Source organism: Lutjanus erythropterus, chromosome 8, assembly GCF_056507025.1.
Source record: "Lutjanus erythropterus isolate fLutEry1 chromosome 8, fLutEry1.hap2, whole genome shotgun sequence".
NCBI classification, from domain to species: Eukaryota; Metazoa; Chordata; class Actinopteri; order Lutjaniformes; family Lutjanidae; genus Lutjanus; species Lutjanus erythropterus.
In genome coordinates, this window is record NC_139324.1 from 21,667,407 (window position 1) to 21,685,595 (window position 18,189).

General features: G+C 40.7%; 1 protein-coding gene across 1 annotated transcript; it reads left to right on the forward strand.

The window, feature by feature from the left end:
- Positions 1-412: 412 nt before the first annotated feature.
- lonrf2 (LON peptidase N-terminal domain and ring finger 2) lies at positions 413-16,922 on the forward strand. Its single transcript, XM_084724891.1, has 12 exons — positions 413-2,232; positions 8,196-8,314; positions 8,871-8,993; positions 9,550-9,705; positions 10,827-11,052; positions 12,129-12,228; positions 12,480-12,594; positions 13,011-13,132; positions 14,985-15,171; positions 15,258-15,392; positions 15,772-15,921; positions 16,743-16,922. Exons 1-12 carry the CDS (start codon positions 1,485-1,487, stop codon positions 16,899-16,901), a joined length of 2,340 nt encoding a protein of 779 aa, XP_084581017.1. The 5' UTR covers positions 413-1,484; the 3' UTR covers positions 16,902-16,922.
- The last annotated feature ends 1,267 nt before the right edge of the window (positions 16,923-18,189 follow it).

Sequence of the window (18,189 nt, forward strand, 5' to 3'; positions counted from 1 at the left end):
CAAATTGGTTAAAAACCAGACTTCGTTCTCTGTTTATTTTTGCTTCAAATGAGGCCATAACCATGTATTCATCACTTACTCAACAACTCCACAACCAGACATGAAACACTGCTTATATAAAGTATTACATAAAACAATGAATCAATCCCACAGCCGGAACTAAGAGTTAAACTCAAACAAAGTGTTAATTTAAGTCAAACAGAACACGATTATCCCTCTGAAGACACCTAAAGGAATCTTGTAGTGATTGTCACGTGTGAAACATCGTTAAAACCAATAAAAAATGGGCTTGTTTTGGTGAAGCTCACAGTCATCCCACTGCTGTCTAAGAGGTTATACAATATCATTGCGTTATATAAGTGAGCCACATAATGGGCCAATGGGAGCGCGGCTCGTGCGTCACGTGACGCGCTGCGCTTGCTTCAGTGAATTGTACATGAAATCCGAGGAAGCAACAACCTCTAGCTGCTGAAGCTAACTGGCTAGTGACCAAAATGCTGTGCCCCACTGGCTGCTTTGTTTTTATCGAGGTTTTCTCGTTTTTAAAGAAGAGGACATGATATCCCGATTCGTCGAAATATACGGGTTTTGGAATACTGGACTGAAACGAGTTCGTTTGTGGAATTTGATGAGCGGCGAGGGGCAGTCGGTGTTAGCTAAGTTAACTATTAGTAACGTTAGCTAGCTCTCGGCTTGAAGTGCACCCGAGGTCTCTTACATAAAAACAACGGCTGAGGTTCACTGGAGAAAACACGGGATTGGGGTGTCTGTAGCTTAGATAGTCAATCGACCCTCGACTTTTATGTTTTGTAAACTATTTTAAAACCTAAAGTTTGCCTTTGTTGGGTTTTTATAGTATCTCAACGATTAGTTAGCACGATAGGCTAAATAGAAAATAAGCTTCTTACTTGCTAACGTTAAGCACGGAGGACCCAGTTGCTATCTACAAAACATAAACACTGTAGTCATTTTCGTGGTCTTTGTAAAAGCGATATTATCTTGATTTATTTTTATATTAGTTTTCATTTGTAGCCGAGAGAGGGGTGATCAGACAGCCTCCTGGCTGTAACAGGAGCGAGAGAGGGCTGAGAAGCACAGTAAATACCACTGACCTCCTGCCTCTAACAAGCCTCAGTCGCCGGTGTTTGTGGGGAAACTACGTCCCTCGGTGGCTTTTATTGGTACACAGGCCATAGTTGACGGTTTGTGAGACTTTGACACGGACCAGCGATGTTACACAGACATCCCTTTTTATCAGGGTTGAGGTAGTATGACTCGAAATGAGTCCTAACCTACTTCCAATGGCCAGCAGTGAACGACGGGCACACTCGGGGGTTTGGTTTGATCGCAGGGCGTTAAATAACAGTTAGCCTAACTTCAGGGTATGATTACTGAACGGCGTGGAGAGTTAGGGCTGCTTTTGCCAGACTATCAGTGAACCTCGTTTCTGTCCAAGTATCTGATTTTCCCTGTGGAAGAAGAAGATGGAGACAGGAATAAGGTCTCACCAGGGTGAGCTGTTCGTCCACCCGCTCTCCAACCCTGGGGCTGTCGGCATCTGCCCCGAAATGCTGGAGGTGGCAGAGGAAGCCAGCCGAGCTGGGGACTTTAACCTGGCAGTGGAGATCTACAGCTCCCAGCTCGCAGACCTCCAGCAACCGGACAGGGGCTTGTGTCTGAGAAAGGCTGACTCTTTGGCCCGTGCTGGACGGATATCTGAGGCGCTGGACTCGTATTGTGTAGCGGCCGGCCTGGGCAAACTGCGCCCCGAGGAGCTTCCCCTCCTGGTGGAAACCATCGCCCGGACTCTCCGTGAGAAAGAGCTGGGCATCACCGGGACGTTAAACAAGCATGGTAAAAGCACCAACGGGGAAGATGGGCTTGAAAGTGATGAGGAGTATGGAGAGGACGAAGCACTGGACTTGTTTTCCTGTCGCCTCTGCAAGTGTCTGCTCCATGAGCCCACAACCGTGGAGTGTGGACACACTTTCTGCAAACGCTGCTTAGAGGGCGACTCTGTGAAAGACTGTATACACTGCAAACACAAGTTGAACAAAAAAGATGGATTGCCAAACGGTCGGAGGTTAAACGTTGTTCTCAGTGGCCTGCTGGATAAACTGTTTGCAACTGAGAGCAAAGCTAGGAAACTCTGGATCGAAGGAGAGGTCCTCTGGAAAAAACAGAACAACCTCTCTGATGCATTGGAGAAGTACAATGCAGCACTGGATCTAGGTAAGAGTGCACACCCTTCATGTATGCAACAAAAGGTATTGACTTTCTGTGTTAAATGTGATGTATTTTCGTCAAAACTGTAGTGTTTTTTGCAGGTGACCTACTTTTCAGTCTAGCTACCCGGTGTCACCGATAGGTGGCGCCACTCCTACCTATCTAGACTGCAGCGAGGTCAGGCGTTATATGATGCACAGTACTCATTACCTAAGCAGCACACATACTGATCTTCTGCTTCCCTGTGACATTCATACCATTTTTGTCTATTTCTGCTCTGCAGGACTGTAATGTTTTCATAGAGCAGGATGAATGTATTTGTATTTCTCTGGACATGATAGCCTACTTTGTCATGTTATATATCCTAAATATTGTATTTATTTGCATAAAGCATTCCTTAGTCAGACAGATTGAGTTGGAGGCTTAACTCCTCCCCTTGCAGGTGGTGTTTCATAAGCTGCCAGTTCATGATATGTTGGATAACATTCAGGGAAAAATGACTGTGATAAACTGTAACCGTTATTGTACTACATTAGTAAAACAACAACGACTTACTTAAATACTTTGTTACTATTTCATATGCATCATCTTTGGGATCATTGTTACTGAAGCAGCTGCCTGAGCCAAAATACAGGATGTTCTGTTCTGCTGGCACATTACATAAATAGCGCCAGTGTGTTTCATTAATTTTGGGCAAGGGCAAGTCTCATGTTGCACAGTTTGAAGTCTCGCAGAAACTTGAACCGACCTCTTTTCACCTGTGGCCTACATATCAGAATCACATTTTTCCACAATTTCCTGTGGATCTTGAATAGTTAAATAGGTAAAATGAGTGGCTGCCACTTCTGGCCATCTCCCAGGTCTCATTGTTCTTTTGAGTCTTCAAATGGCACTTTTTCAGATATTTCTCTCCCCAGATCAATATTGATTCATGCCTTCTGTCTTGTGAGGGACTCTGGGTGACAGGAGGACAGGGAGCCTTCACAGTGTTTTCACTGCCAGTCAGTGTTTCCCAACAAATGCAGCAGGAGGCCGTCTGGTATCTGGGGATGCAGGATGCTCGTAATGGGCTTGTGATGTCAGTGTAGTACAGCTGCTATCCAACCTGTGCCTTTTGAGCAATTTTATTCCCTCTTGGTGGTTTTCCCTGCTCAATGCATGCTCTGCATTTACACAGTGAAAGTGATAAAATGCTGTACAGTCTGTTTGTCTGAGAGCATACGATGGATAGGTGCAGTTTTAGGTGCTATGGGAGAGATGACTGTATGTTTTGCAAGGTAACACTACAAAGACAAGTTTTTAAAAGTAGTTTTATTTAATAACACACAAATTCTATTTATGAAGAACAAAAAAAAAATAAGGAGGGAGAGGACAGACAAGCAAAGGCTGGACTAAAACAGGGAAGAACGCAATGAGAAACAATGAAATAACCAGTTTCATCTCTCTGTTTCATCTCTTTCTGCTCTTTATTGATCACTTGCATTACCTTCCATCATTCTTGCCAAAAATCTTGTATGTCTCTTTGCTGAGAAGTTCTGAGAATGTAGGTCATCCACCTTCTCTGTTGAAGTACACTGTTTGAGGATGAACTGCATTCCCCTTTCATCATAGTTGACCTATTGCAGTATCACAGTCATGTACCAGTAAATGGTAATTTCTATCAAGTTAAGTCTTGCTTCACTGAATCAGGTGTCCTTAGCTTAACAAATTATATTTCGTAACTTGGTCTACCTGCGAGGTGCTGCCAAGATTCCAGAGACAGATCTGAACAATGCGTACCTGTTGTTTGTGCTGAGTATAAAGAGGCAATGCTGAATACATTTTCCACATGACCAGTAATTACGGTCTTTGTTTTCTGTTTTGCATCAGGTCTGAGGTCATAGGCCACCTTTGTTGTTGAAAATAGAACAAATGGAGGTTGCAGAGTTATGGTGCCACCTTGGGCAAAGTGGAACAGGTTTTTTGATAACATCAGATCTGTATTAGAGATTAAACAGTATGAAATTTTCATATCATAAATGTGGTGACCTACGTTGCTGCTGCGCCTACGTCTGTGAGTCTGTTGCTAACTTTGGTTGATGCTGGACAGTATTTGCAGTGAATTTTTCAAAGGGATACAATCAGACAAGGTTTGTACAATAATTAAAAATTGAAATGGTAATAATAGTCATGGCTCAAAGTATGTACCAATATGTTTTTCAGGCCTTGGTGAATATTTGACATTTCCAACTCGTACTGATGATATGTATTTTTGAAATTATTTGTACAAATGCAACACCAAAATAGAGCCAAACAGACAAAACAACCTAGAAAATATGTACATCAAAAACCTGTATGCATTGACAGTTCTCCTATCAGTACCCCTGGTGCTGTCCTAGAACTGGAGTTGATCCCTGAGCACTACACAGTGCCTGCCTATTGCTCCTAATACTAGCATGGGTTAAATGCAGAGACTGAATCTGACTGCATAATTGTACTTTGTATGGTTGTATATGTCACAGTAAAGTTGACCTGTACCTTTACCTTAGCAGTATTGAATGTCAGTGTTAAAGCTGCAATAGGTAGAAAGCCAAAAAACAGTTGATTGTTGAGTGTCATTTGAGTTATGTTTTGTTTCTCCATCCTGAGCCCCTCCTGCCAGATGAGCAGCATGAGCTTCATGTGCGCACGTGCACGCATGTTTACCGAGGCAATCACGAGCCAGCACGGACCAACAGACATCAACTGTGTGTAATAAAACAGACACCTGACGGTTTGAAACAGTGAGGAGAGAAACTACATTTCAAAACAAATATTCAGTGTGAAGCTACAAAGGTACTGAGAGCTGAACATAAAGAGACTTTTAAAAACATCTTTCTCTCTGCTGTCCTGCACACACACACAACCTCAATATCGCAACATTTGCTGGTCCATCGGGTGAAAAGGAGGCTTGTGAGGCAGAAGTGAAAATAAATCACAGCTGTCTGTCGTCTCTGTGTCTAAGCTCTGCCAAGTCCTATTGCCACTTGGCAAAGCCCCGCAATAGACGTGAATGAACTGAACTGAAGGTGAAGTGAAAAGTAACCAGGTGAACTGACAAACTCCAAGGCTGAGCATGTTGGTCATTGGATTTTATTTATTTCTTTAATTTATGAATTTCTAGCAACTTTTTCCTGCAGGAATTTCTGCCATTGATTCAGGGTCTTATTGAAGGAACATGCATGTGCAGCTGGACTCGTAGAACAGCCAATAGGAGCCCCTGGTCTGAGAAGACTTGTGATTGGTTTAAGTCTACCGTCACGGGCCAGATTCTCTAAATGCTTAAAACAGAGCCAAGAGGAGGTGCAGAAGTCTAGTTCTGTCTCAGACCACTTGATTTACAATACGCTGAAAGATTGTTGTGAAATTATTTCTTAATTATTCCAAAATAATGTTGCCTAACGTAGCTTTAAGATGATATGGGCAGAAATCTTTATTATGCCTGCAACCCATTCCCAGGTAACAGTCATGTCCTGCCATGTATTTCTGGAAGGGTGCAGCTCCTTTTTATTTCTCTGCAGTAGGGATGGACTGATGAGAAAAATTTTCAACCAGTTTGATATTAAGCCAAAGACTGGATTGGATCGGTCCGGTAATACAGAATTTTATCACTAGGTGTCAGAACTCCTCAGAGTGACAAATGCCATTTTGCTTCATTTCCATAAAATCAAACTGTTTTAAGCTTAGAATGAACAAATGAAACCAGAAACTGGTTTCCAGTAAACTATAAACTATATTGGTTTTTAAATTGTATTAGTAACCAGATATTTCAGCTAGACGTGGGCAGGCATTGTAAGTACATTTTTCAGCAGCTGGAATTTCGCACAGGTACATTACATATCAGCACAACTTCTAGTAGTGTTAATAGACTTTTGTAAATAATTTTTATTTTTAGTACAAGTCCTGCTGTCTCAGTCTACAGAGGGTAGAAATCTTAATTGTGTATTGCCAGTGGACTGTGGCTGGAATGTTCAAATGGTCTTTTTCTTTGTTTGATGTTGATGGTACACTCCTAATATAAACAGTGATACACATCGACTATTCTACAGGCATAATGTTTCAAATTTTTGTTCCTGCAGTCTCACATAAAGGCCATTGGGAGTTTCATTATAGTGCAATATTTTGGTGACCTGTAAATGCTGTCTGTTGATCCTGCTGTTGCCGTTTGTGCTCCAGTCTCAGCTGACTCAGCTCAGGTAACCTCTTCACCTTCTGTTCAGTTTTTGGGAAGATGAGAGGTCCAGCCTTTGGAAAATGGTTTCATAAGTTGACAGAGTGTTTCTGAGTCCCAAGTTCTAAGCACACAGTACCAAAAGAAAAAGCCTGTAACATTTTTTGGGGGTGAAATTAATCAGTCAGGGTCACCAACTTAGTGAGCTGGAAGGAAACTGTAGAAGCCTGTTTATGGGTTTGGTCTTTCCAAAACGTTGTCACTGTTGTGTTGGTATGTTGCCCTCAGTCAAAGAAAAATAGATACTTTGAATCAAACCAAGGGGGGGAAAAGAAGAGTTATTATGTAAGTTTTAGGGATGCCACAATGAGGAAAATTTCCTACCGGTTAATAAACTTGTCACAATACCACCAACACTAACATCAGATATTTTACAAGAAAATATATACAGTATCTATGATGTTAATGTTCAGATTGCCAGGTCTGTCAAACATCCCACACACTGACCCCAACAGCTGTAGCTGACATGCACAGATGAGTTGTAAAGTAACACTAATATTAGTACACACCAATTGTAATTTTATTTCTTTGCCAAGGCTAGCTTGATTTAGCCAAATTAGCCTTATTTTAGATAGAAAAGCCTTCATGGTAATGTGTAACAGTGATTACAGTGACATGCCTAACAAGTTATGTTTTAAGTTAAATTACATCATTAACACAAGGAAACAATTAGGGGTGTTCCAATACAAATAATTTCTCTTTCTCGTTGGAATTTTGATATCTGATCTTTGCATTTGGCCAATAGTATATGTGCATCTGGGAAGTAGCAGGGTTTCGGGGTTAACAAATGATGTGGAATTGGATCGGTATATAGGTTGGCTGGCACAAGGCTTGCGCGGTATCCATTTTTTCATTCCTCCATACTCTCCTGATACTTTACCAGGGTATACAGTATTTGTGTAAAACTTGTAAAAAGGCTCAACGTCACTGTTCTCCACTGTACTTAATACTCCCACAAAGTAGGTGGAGCTGATCATCATAGCGGCACTATTCCCACTGCTGAGAAGCAACGGCCGCACATGCAATAGCTCCACTTCGGTCTTGAGTAGACGCAGCCCTTATTCATGGACAAAGTCAACCATAAACTGTAAATTTACAATGCAGTCTCTGTACATACTCCGCCAATACGATAACTTCACTTCTCACCTTTCCTTCCGCCCAGTGCACATTCGCTGTAACTGTGCCACCTTAGCCAGTAATTAGACTGCCCCTTTCCCTCTGTAATGCTTGCTACAAAATGCTACTCTGACCAGACAGTAGTCTACATGTTTGTCAGCTTACCTTTGTTATCTGCACTGAATCAACATAATCCAAAACAGGAGAAGATGCGTTTTCCTGCTTTTTAATTAGTTAGTCCTGTAACTTTATAAGAAAAGACTGAGCCAGTCGTGATTTTAAAAAAAGGTGCCGAAAGTTGCCATTTTGTGCATTGTGTGCATGTTAATGTAATGATTAATAAGGAGTGTCATTTGTGAAATACCTGTTTGTCAGTGTTGCAATTAAATGACTGTTGTATAACAGAAACAAGCTGGTAATTGTCCTCTGACACTACTTATTATCACTACAGAAGTAATGTGGCATTCTAACACACAAAATAGGTCTCATGTCACATGTTACATTGTTGCCCTACTTCTGCTAGACCTAGAAAAAAATCCATCCATCCCCTAGAGGCCTGTCCACTAACCTCATGGTGTGTGTGTTTTTCCCCTGTGGTCTACAGTGCCCTCTTCAGGCAGACTGCTGTGCCAGCGAGCGGAGTTGCACATGGAGATGAGGAACTTCAGTCAGGCAGTGCAGGATGCCAGCAGCCTCTGTAGAATTAAGCCTCTCCTGACAAAGGTGAGACACATGATTGAAATGGATTGCAGGGCAAAATTAAATCATCTGTGTCAGAATAAAGATAAGACACAACCTGTACCTACAGTAGAAATCAAAAGGAATAATTATATCATCGAGTCTTCTGTTTTTTTTGCACTACAGAGTTTCTGCTGACGTTGCTGTCCACCACAGGTTACTGTAAACAGGACAGCTCAGAGTATACTTCAACTGATATAAAGTGAACAGAAAAATGTTGATTATGATGCAGATCGGCATGAATCTTTTTAAATAATAAAGTAAAACAGTTTTTTTTGGTTACATATTTTACATCAGAGACTTCTCATTTAGTTGTTATAAAACAGTATAGAAGAAGAAATAGCTAGAGAGTTGGACAGTTGTGATGATAAACTTTTTTTTCATTTTCTAAACTTTTTATTTTATTCTGCACATTTTATTCTATGTCTTCTATATTTGCAAATGACTAAAGGAGTTATCTTCAGATATTTGTCCATGGAACTAACCACACTGACATAAAGTATGTTAATCTTGTTATGTAATTTTTGTTTGTTTATTTCAGGCTCACTGTCTGAAAGCTACAGCGCTGAGTAAAGCAGGCAGGAACGATGAGGCCTTGCAGGAATACTTTTTGTGTGTTGCGCTGAAGCCTGACTGGACCAAAGTCAAACTGGAGGCTCAGAAGGTAAGAGAATCTGCTTTACATTAAAATACTTCTAATCTCTTGTTGTCATAAAATGTCTAATTTACCAATAAAACACTTGGAAATCACAGCAACCTGAAAAAAACTCAAAAGCCCACAATGACCAAATGAAACTAAAGATATTAAAAGGGAGAGCTAGCACTCTGTTAATGGTATCTGTTAAAACAAACTTTGAGCGTTTATAGATATATTTCTTACAGTATATTGTCATACCACGGATTTTGGGGCAAACTGATAAAAACTGAATCTTCTGAAAATAACTACTGCTATAATTCTTAAAAAATAATGTAGAATGTGGCTGCTGTGGCATCCATTTTCAATTTCTGAGTTTGCAAACAGATCCACACAATGAAGTGTAAACAAATATCACTGAGTCTCACAACTCATCAGTGTTGGTATGAGAAGAAGATCGCATTTGTCAGCTCTTGATTTGAGGTAGAATGCAGCTGGAAAAACACATTTCCCCACCAACTTCTGCTCATGTATCTGTGTGTATTGTGAATATTAATCAAGTGCCCTGATTTGTTTCATCCTGCAGGTCCTTAGTGAGCTGTTCTCCTCCGTGTTTGAGAATGATGACCTGCCAACTCCACTGCACCCACTGCAAGGGGGACTGACCACCCGCCTGATCAAACCTCCAGCCTTGCTCATGTCCCTGAGGCCGCTCACACAGAGACCTGGATCTTCTTCACAGGTTACTGCACACAAACAAACACACTAAGACCAATGGGCCAACTGTGAGAAACGATATTTCACCTAAATCATTTAAGTAACACTGAATCATTAGCAATCAATTAGTATGCTGCTCTTATTTGAGCACATTGTACAAGTTGCTACCAGGAAGTTATTTTGAATTTTAGAACCTTATTGTGTAGCCGCGGCCAGAAGATCAAAATGGAAAGTCTCGACGCTATAATCAATTATATTCTGTCACTGCATCGATGTATAATCATCCACGTCCGCATCGCAATGCATCTTAAAAACATTTCATTTCGACACCCCTAATCTCCCACTACTTTTCTTTCCAGAGTATTTGAAATCTTTTGCTTCCTGCCTCTGCCAGGTTTTTTCTGTACTGTGTGGCTCTCTTCAAATTTCTTGATGATACTTCTCATTCCAGTTCTTGACACTTGGAAACGCTTTGATAACTTTGTATATCCTTCTCCTGCTTTGTGAGCATCAACAATTCATTTTCTCGAGTCTAAACTGATTTCTTTTCTTTTTAGCATGATGCTTTCTCAAGTGACAGCTCAAACCTTTACTGACGTTTTTATACTGTGTATAATTGGAAGATAACCCTTAGTTTTAACTTGATTTGACAGACTTTGACCATTACAAAGTTAAAGCACATCATTGCACAACAGTGGTTTGTGCTATGGCTCAATAAAAACATTAGTTCTTAAAGGGGCTAATAATATTGACCCTGGTAATTTTTGTTTTTTCTGAAATAATTCTGTTATTGTGTGCAAACAGAAATAATTTATGCTTTCTAAAGAAAACTAGTTTGTTTAGAAATGCTGTATTGAAAATGCCTTGCTCTGTTAATAAAAGAACTTGGGAAAATTTTGAAGAACTTAAAATTTCATGGGGGGCTAATAATTTTGTCCTCAGCTGTAGAAGGAAGGAAAATGTAGGCTTTCAGTTAAAAAATACAAATAAATAAGAACTGTCTTAACACTGCCATTTTTTTAGATTAATGTATTTAGATTAACTTGTTCTGTATTTGTATGTACAGTAAAGGAGATCAGTACAGTAAAGGAGATCAGTACAGTGCAGGAACACACCGGTGACTCTTCTCTTTCTGTCTGTGTCTAGGACTCAGAATTCAGTGTGACTAAAAGTGCACCAGTGGATGACTTGTCCTCCAGACTGTCTGTGCCATGTCCTGGTAAATCGGACCATGCTGCAGGGGAGGACAGCACTAAGAGCCTGGCTGGCGTTTTGGCTGCACTGCCCGCTCCCCCTGGTGGCCTCAAAAGGAAACACAGCGGAGACGGACCCTCAGCAATCTTCAGCCCTCCCTCCAAACTGCTCAGACCTGGTAGGAGAATCTGAGTTTCTTTCCAAAATAAGATCATCCACTGTCGACTCACATGAAAGCACAACAACACTGCGGTCTGACTTATTTTATAATAAGCAATGTAGTTCCTTCCATCTTTTTATTTCCTTTTTTGTCCCTAATTGGCAAAAGTTCTAAATAATTTGCGCTCACTGGTGTCACTGATTGGATGTCACTTTCACTTTAGTTCTTGGACCATCTGTTGGTTTTTTGATAATTATCAATAGGTGATAAAGTCATTAAATCAACTGATGGGTTATTTTATTTATCAACTCGTTTATTACTTTAATTGCATCGGTAAAATAAGTTATTGCTGGTCAAATTTCAATGTACACAGCACTGTCATGTTTTTCATGTTGCTTTTAAGTGGCGTGGGAAATGTCACAAGCCACACACAGACAAGCAAACCAAGTTAGAAGTACAACTAAGAATTAAAATATGGACTCAAGACCAATAAGAAATAACACGATAGATGCAATGCTAAAAAAAGGAAAAAGTCCTTCACGTTATTGCCTTCTTCACAGAGTAATAAATCTGTCATTAAGTTAATGGAGACATTCTGATCCTGTCGCTGGCTCAAACAATCCAATCCTGCGTCATTGTGCAGTCTGCTTCCCTGTACCGAACTAGTTAAGCTACCTTTCCAGCCAGAGAAGAGGTTGCTGTCTGGTAGTGAAGCTTAATCTGTGCCAGTGTTCATGTTTTTTTTGTTTTTTTTTTGGTTGACTGTTTTTGTTAAACAATATATCAAATTCATGTTTGATGCAAAGAACTTTCCTTCACATTAAAACTGAAATACCTGCTTTTATTATTTATTAATTGCAATTTCCTTGGAATCATTGTTTACAACTAACTACAATGACATAATAACATTGTGTCATCATAGTGTGATTCAGAAGTGACAGAACAAAGCCTAATCTTCATTCCAGAAAAACAAAGCTGAAAACAAAAATACCTGAGTATCATACACACTGTAGGTCTAGACAGGTTTTGTGCTTGTGGGTTTTTTGTTTTTTTGGGGTTTTTTTTCAAGTAGAAATCTGTGATGTTTTCTACAGACGAGGCAAGCAGCCTTCAGATGGCCACAGTGTGTGGAGGGAGGACAGTTCCTGCAGATCTCTTGGACAGTGGAGACATGGAGTGTTCACTCTGCATGAGGTGACTGCACACAGTCTATCATTCACACACACACACACATACCTGCATACACACACATTATTCCCAGGTGTTGGTAGCCATAGCTGGGCCAAAATTATTGACTTAAAAACTTTTCATTTCTTTCTATTGGAATGTATCTGTGTTATCTAGACATGTATCTACATGTGATATACGTAGTCCCGATATCAGTGACTAACACCCAGTGTTAATAGATGTTTGAATTTGTGTGCTTTATGTCGTTTGTCCTCCAGATTGTTCTATGAGCCGGTGGCCACTCCCTGCGGTCACACCTTCTGCCTCAAGTGTCTGGAGCGCTGCCTGGACCACAACCCCAACTGCCCTCTGTGCAAGGAGAATCTGTCTGAGGTAAACACATTTTTAAATTGTTAAATATGCAAATACAATTTGTTGTATGTATGTATGCTGTTATGACTTTTGTGATTTATCATTTATCCAGCTACACACATTAGATACATAGGTTGACAGAAAATTAATCAACATCAGTTTTTTAAATTTTTTTTAAATGGTTATAAGTAACTTATCTGTTTAAAATACCAGCACCTTCTCATTCCAGTTTCCCAAATGGGAGATTTTACTGTTCTCATAGAACAAATAGCAGTGTGTATTTACCTCCATTTTCTAGGTCAAATGGTTAATAGATTAATCATGAAATTGATGAATTTGATGAATTTCAACAGATTAAATGATAATGTTGTTATTTCTTGTTATTTCTAGTACGTAATAAGTAGCATACTTACAGTGTTTGTGTGTTGTCATTGCAGTATCTGGCCACCAGGGGCTACAACAAGACCCTGCTGATGGAGGAGGTGCTGAAGCGTTACCTAGGAGATGAGCTGGCGGAGAGAAAGAAAATCCATGAAGAGGAGATGAAGGAGCTATCCAAGTAAGTTATTTACTATACAGGTTGGGTGGTCAGTTGACTATATCGTCTGTTGATGATGGGCTGAGTCCATTGCCGCTTGCTCCTTTTTTGGACAATTTTTAGGGCAATATTTGTCATTTTATTCTGCTAATGTAATAGTCTACAGAGTGACAGCCTTTGCTCCGTGCTGTGCTCTCATACAGCGGCACAGTACACACCCACTCAGCTGACCATGAGTGCTCTGAGTTGGGTGATGAGTGAGAGGAAAACAGCCTGCAGAGTCAGACTCTTTAAACTCTTCTCACAATGTTCATAATAAAACACTGATTATTAAATATTCATTAAACACTATTTTACATTTTCTTCTAAGTCCTCCAGGTTACAGCCAGGCCTTATTGTAGTTTTATATTAAGGTTATGAATAGGATGAATGCGATCTCGCGAGATCATGGAATCTCATGGGATTTTGCGGGATGCGATTTCACGTGACCTCACATGGAAGCAAATGTAAACAAACTGGAGACTGACGCGGTGCAACAGTTTGCTGCAGTAAAACTTTGCCGTGAGAAAATCAGACGCAGAAGTTAAACGAGTCTGAATGAGAAAATGTTTGAGGAGACACATCAACACAGGTTGTTTATTCTACAGCCAGAACAGGAGGTGAGATTTTAACTGTCTGTCTGTGAACAGCAGTCTGCTGCTGGCTAACATGAGCCTGAAGAGCAACAAAATTTACAGCTGTTCTGCGACATTGCCAGCTCCTCTGTCTCCTTGTAGACTGTCTGTCTTTTCTTCATCCTGTTCTTGGAATCTGTCACTGGCACCAGCTTCATGCAAGCATGTGTCTGAGTGTGTGTAGCTGTGATCAGTGCGGTGTAGGGTGTGATATCACGGTCAGTTTATCTGCTGCACGCATGACATGACCATGGTGCAGAATATGTGTGTGAATATGACCGACACAGAATCGGATATGTGACGCTGACCGGCCGGTCACCGGTCAGGGCCAGTCATGCTTGAAAACCGGCCGGTCGATGAGTGCATTCCTAGTGTTTTCCAAGGACTTAACAAGCCAGTTAAGGCCGTCTTAGTTCGGTAAAAGAGAGAAACTTGAATTCAGAAGGTGTACGGTTGTATTTCTCCATTTAAAATGGAAAATAAGTGTGAGAACATGTAATTTCTAGAAACTTTGTGAGTTTATTTTGTCTATTGGACAGAGTGAACATATGCAGCATGCATAACATAGTGAATTTACGGATAATGCACATCCCCCAGCTGAGACCTGAGAGGAAGGGAGGAGGTGGGAGGGGGGACGAAGATATTGTTAATCGCCGATGGATGGGCTGGCGATGACCATTTGGAAAATTTTAACATATTGACCAACTCTGCTTTATACATGAATACACTAGACACAAGATCAAAAATACATGTTAAGATTTTTACTTAAATTTTAACAGTGAAACGGGAAAATACTTAACCTGTACAGAAAATTGTCTCGGATCATGTGGATTTACTGTATTTTAAATCCAGCTTTTACTGGCCTCTTTTAGTTTCCACTTGTTTTTTTTCCAGTTTCCACATCCATTTAACAAAAACAGGTTATACAAAAACATTTATAATTGTGAAAAAATATAATTTGAAGCAACAACGATGAAATAAATTAAGCTGAACAACGTTTGTGATATTAATAAATAAAACATTTATCTTGTCATCTGATTAATTCTGGCCACTTTGATTTGCTTGCACCAGATAAAATTAAGTGGTCTTAAAAGTATTAAGATTTTTTTTTTTTTTTTTTTTTTTTTTTCTGAACTTTGAACTTCCTCAAACACACAAACACCACAGTCTCAACAAACTTTTCACTGTGTTTTTTGTAGCCTGAACCAGGAAGTGCCCATCTTTGTCTGTACCATGGCCTTCCCCACCATCCCCTGCCCACTGCATGTGTTTGAGCCACGCTACCGCCTCATGATCCGACGCTCCATGGAGACAGGCACCAAGCAATTTGGCATGTGCATAGCTGATGAGCTGAAAGGATTTGCAGACTATGGCTGCATGCTGCAGGTGGGTGTGTTTATCTTGAGCTGGTACAGGTTGTCACTCATTCCTCTTATTATGTCATTGTAAATACAAGTTACACTGCCTTTCAGGTGCGAGATGTGAAGTTCTTTCCTGACGGTCGTTCTGTGGTCGACACTATCGGCGTGTCTCGATTTAAGGTCCTCAGCCACGGCCAGAGAGACGGCTACAACACCGCCAAGATAGAGTACCTGGAAGACAAGAAGGTAGGCTAAGAGGAGATCTGTGTGGGTGTGTTATCTGTTGGAGCTTCTTATTTCAGACACTTCATATCATGTTCCTGCAAATGTCACACAAGGTAGAGCTTGGACCACTCTGTGACAGCTGGGTAGTTGAAGAAAAAAGTAATCCTGAGTTGTCCTTGCTGTGCCGCAGGCAATTTCAGTCTTTCCAGAGGAGGAAAATCTTTCCTCTTTCTACACCAGTAAAAACATAGGTTTGTTAATGTTAATGAATATGTTTAAATTATCCTCTTTTCAGTCCAGTGGAAGATTTTGTAACTGGAAATTATGCAACCTCTCTGTCTTTCCTTTATCATGGTGAATTTGTTTAAAAAACTAAAATATAATCTCTTCGTCGAATCAGGTGGAGGCAGAGGAGCTGGTGGAGCTTCTAAAGCTGCACGACTCTGTGTACGACCAAGCCAACAGCTGGTTCACCTCCTTGAAAGACAACATGAAGAGCCAGATCCTCAGCCACTTCGGACACCTCCCCAGCAAAGACCCTGACCCTCAGGTCTGCAAAAAACAATTTAGTCATGACATACAGGACACTTCATTTTGAGTGTGAAAGTGCAGTTATCCTGACTTGGATACCTCAGCTTCAGTAGTGATGAGAAACTGGAACAAAAAGATCCGCAGTCAACACTAGAGTATCTGCTAAGTTTGGAAATTACTCCCACATAGTAAGAGTCACCGTGTTTTTATAGCAGCCGCCTGTCCTCGTGTTGTTTGGATCTAAAAGCAGAGCCAAATGTGTGAGAGTAGTGAGAAGAACATCGTATGGGAGAGCAGACACGTGGGATGGAGTGGTATCTTGGAATAAGCAAAAAAGTGCTGCACTGACTTTCCAAAAAAGTCTCTCTCATGTGTTTGCAAGTCATCACTTATTTTAGCTCTATCACCGTCCTTTTAGCTCTGTTTTGGTATCTGAACAACTTTTTCATTATCCAAGGTCATTTGATTCAGTGTAGCCCATAGTGTTTGATGGTCTTTGATAATTTGTAAGATTAAATTGTGTACAACCTGTTGTACTTGTCTTAAGGAAAGGTTTAATGAGCAGCAATTTTTAGAATGAATGAAGAACTTCAATTTAGGAATTAAAAGTAGAATTTGGGACAATTGCAGGAGGAAAAAGGGAAATTTCAGGGAAGTTTCAAACCCTTCATAAGAAGCTGAGCACTTGAAATAGATATGTGATCTCAAAAGGCACTGACATTAAACATTTTCATCAAAAGATGCTCTAAAAAGATTCCTAGAGGAGACACAGCCTCTCTAAAGCCCCGTGAGCAGTGAAAGTTTTATAACTCGACTCTATTTTTCTTTTATCTCCTACAGGCCAGTCCCAGTGGTCCGGCCTGGTGCTGGTGGCTGCTCGCCGTCCTTCCATTGGAGAATCGAGCCCAGCTCACCATCTTGGCCATGACTTCCCTCAAGGACCGCCTCATTGCCATCCGCAGGGTCCTCATCTTCGTCACACGCAAGAGGCCACGATGATTGCTGTGCCACTTGAGGGGGGGGGGACCAGAACCACTCGGGCTTCTATGCAGTTCAGCAACTCATTCACTGATTCATTTGTTCATCACTGACTAATTTAATCGACTCATTAATACATGTGTATACTCATTCATTTTCTTGCCCTCTCTTACATCGGTTCATTCTCTGAGACACTCATGAACTCCTTACCGTGTCATGCAGCCTGTCTGAACACACATGTCAGTCGTTTTGTCCGTGAAGAACGTCAGGTAGGGCAGGATGCTGGCATGTGGGCATTCAGTTTACCGTCTGTCTGTCTGTTCATCTACCCTCACAACCATCATCTCTGAATGAGTGACCTCTCATTTCTTGTTTTCTGGGGCAGAGGTGAAAGCTGTCAGGCCAAGCCGTTCCACTTCCATTTAGGCCACTTCAGGATTGTTCGCCTGACTCTCTGTTACAATGAAACATAAACCTGTTCTCAGCAAGTTAAGCTCATTTTTCCTACATACACTAAGCAGTATTTTACTGACGTTGGTCTGCCACAGAGCCACGTGGCCCCACATCCACAACTGTGACAATTTGTACAGGTGCAATCAAAACAAAATCTCACTCACTGACATATGAAGCAAAAACAAAAACACTTGGCGTAACGGCAAAACACAAAAGTGAATGTACTGGTTTGGCTGTAGTATGTGAATTTTTTTGTCCTTTTTTTTTTTCTTTTCTTCTTTACTACATTTACAGAATCTGTTTGGCGAGCTGCACATGAGGTCAGATTCCTGTATGTGCACGCCTAACAGCTGCTTCACTCTGAATCTTACCAACTGAGCCAAAATTCATGTGCAAAAACCTGGAGCTTTCTATCTGTTGCCTCATCCGCCAGTGCGGTGGGCACATACCTCAGACTGTCTGATAGAAAGTAATGGGCGCTGTGAGAGTCGTTGCAATGAGATAGGATTGTGATTAAGCCCATGCTAACGCTAAAAACCATAGAAAGGAGATTTAAGTTTAGATATAAATCGGGCTATCACACAGGTTCTAGTTGCTTATAGGAAAACTGCAGATACAAATGCATCCTCCCAGATAGTCAATCTGGAACTTTATGTCCTATTGTAGCATATCTCTGGGACTTAGTTATAGGGGTTGATTGTGTATTTTTCTGTTTTTTTTTTTCTGTTTCTCTCTCTGCTATGCCCTTAAGTGTATGTGTATGGTGAAATCTTAAGTTGGGTGATTTATATGTATATCAGTGTAACTCGGAGGCCTTTGTTATGATTTATTTATTATCTCTCTTTCTCACTCTGTC

Coding starts and splice junctions, on each gene's coding strand:
- lonrf2 (XM_084724891.1), top strand. CDS start 1,485: ATGGAGACAGGAATAAGGTCTCACCAGGGTGAGCTGTTCGTCCACCCG. Junction 13,133..14,984: donor GAGATGAAGGAGCTATCCAA/GTAAGTTATTTA, acceptor TGTTTTTTGTAG/CCTGAACCAGGAAGTGCCCA. Junction 15,172..15,257: donor ACTATGGCTGCATGCTGCAG/GTGGGTGTGTTT, acceptor ACTGCCTTTCAG/GTGCGAGATGTGAAGTTCTT.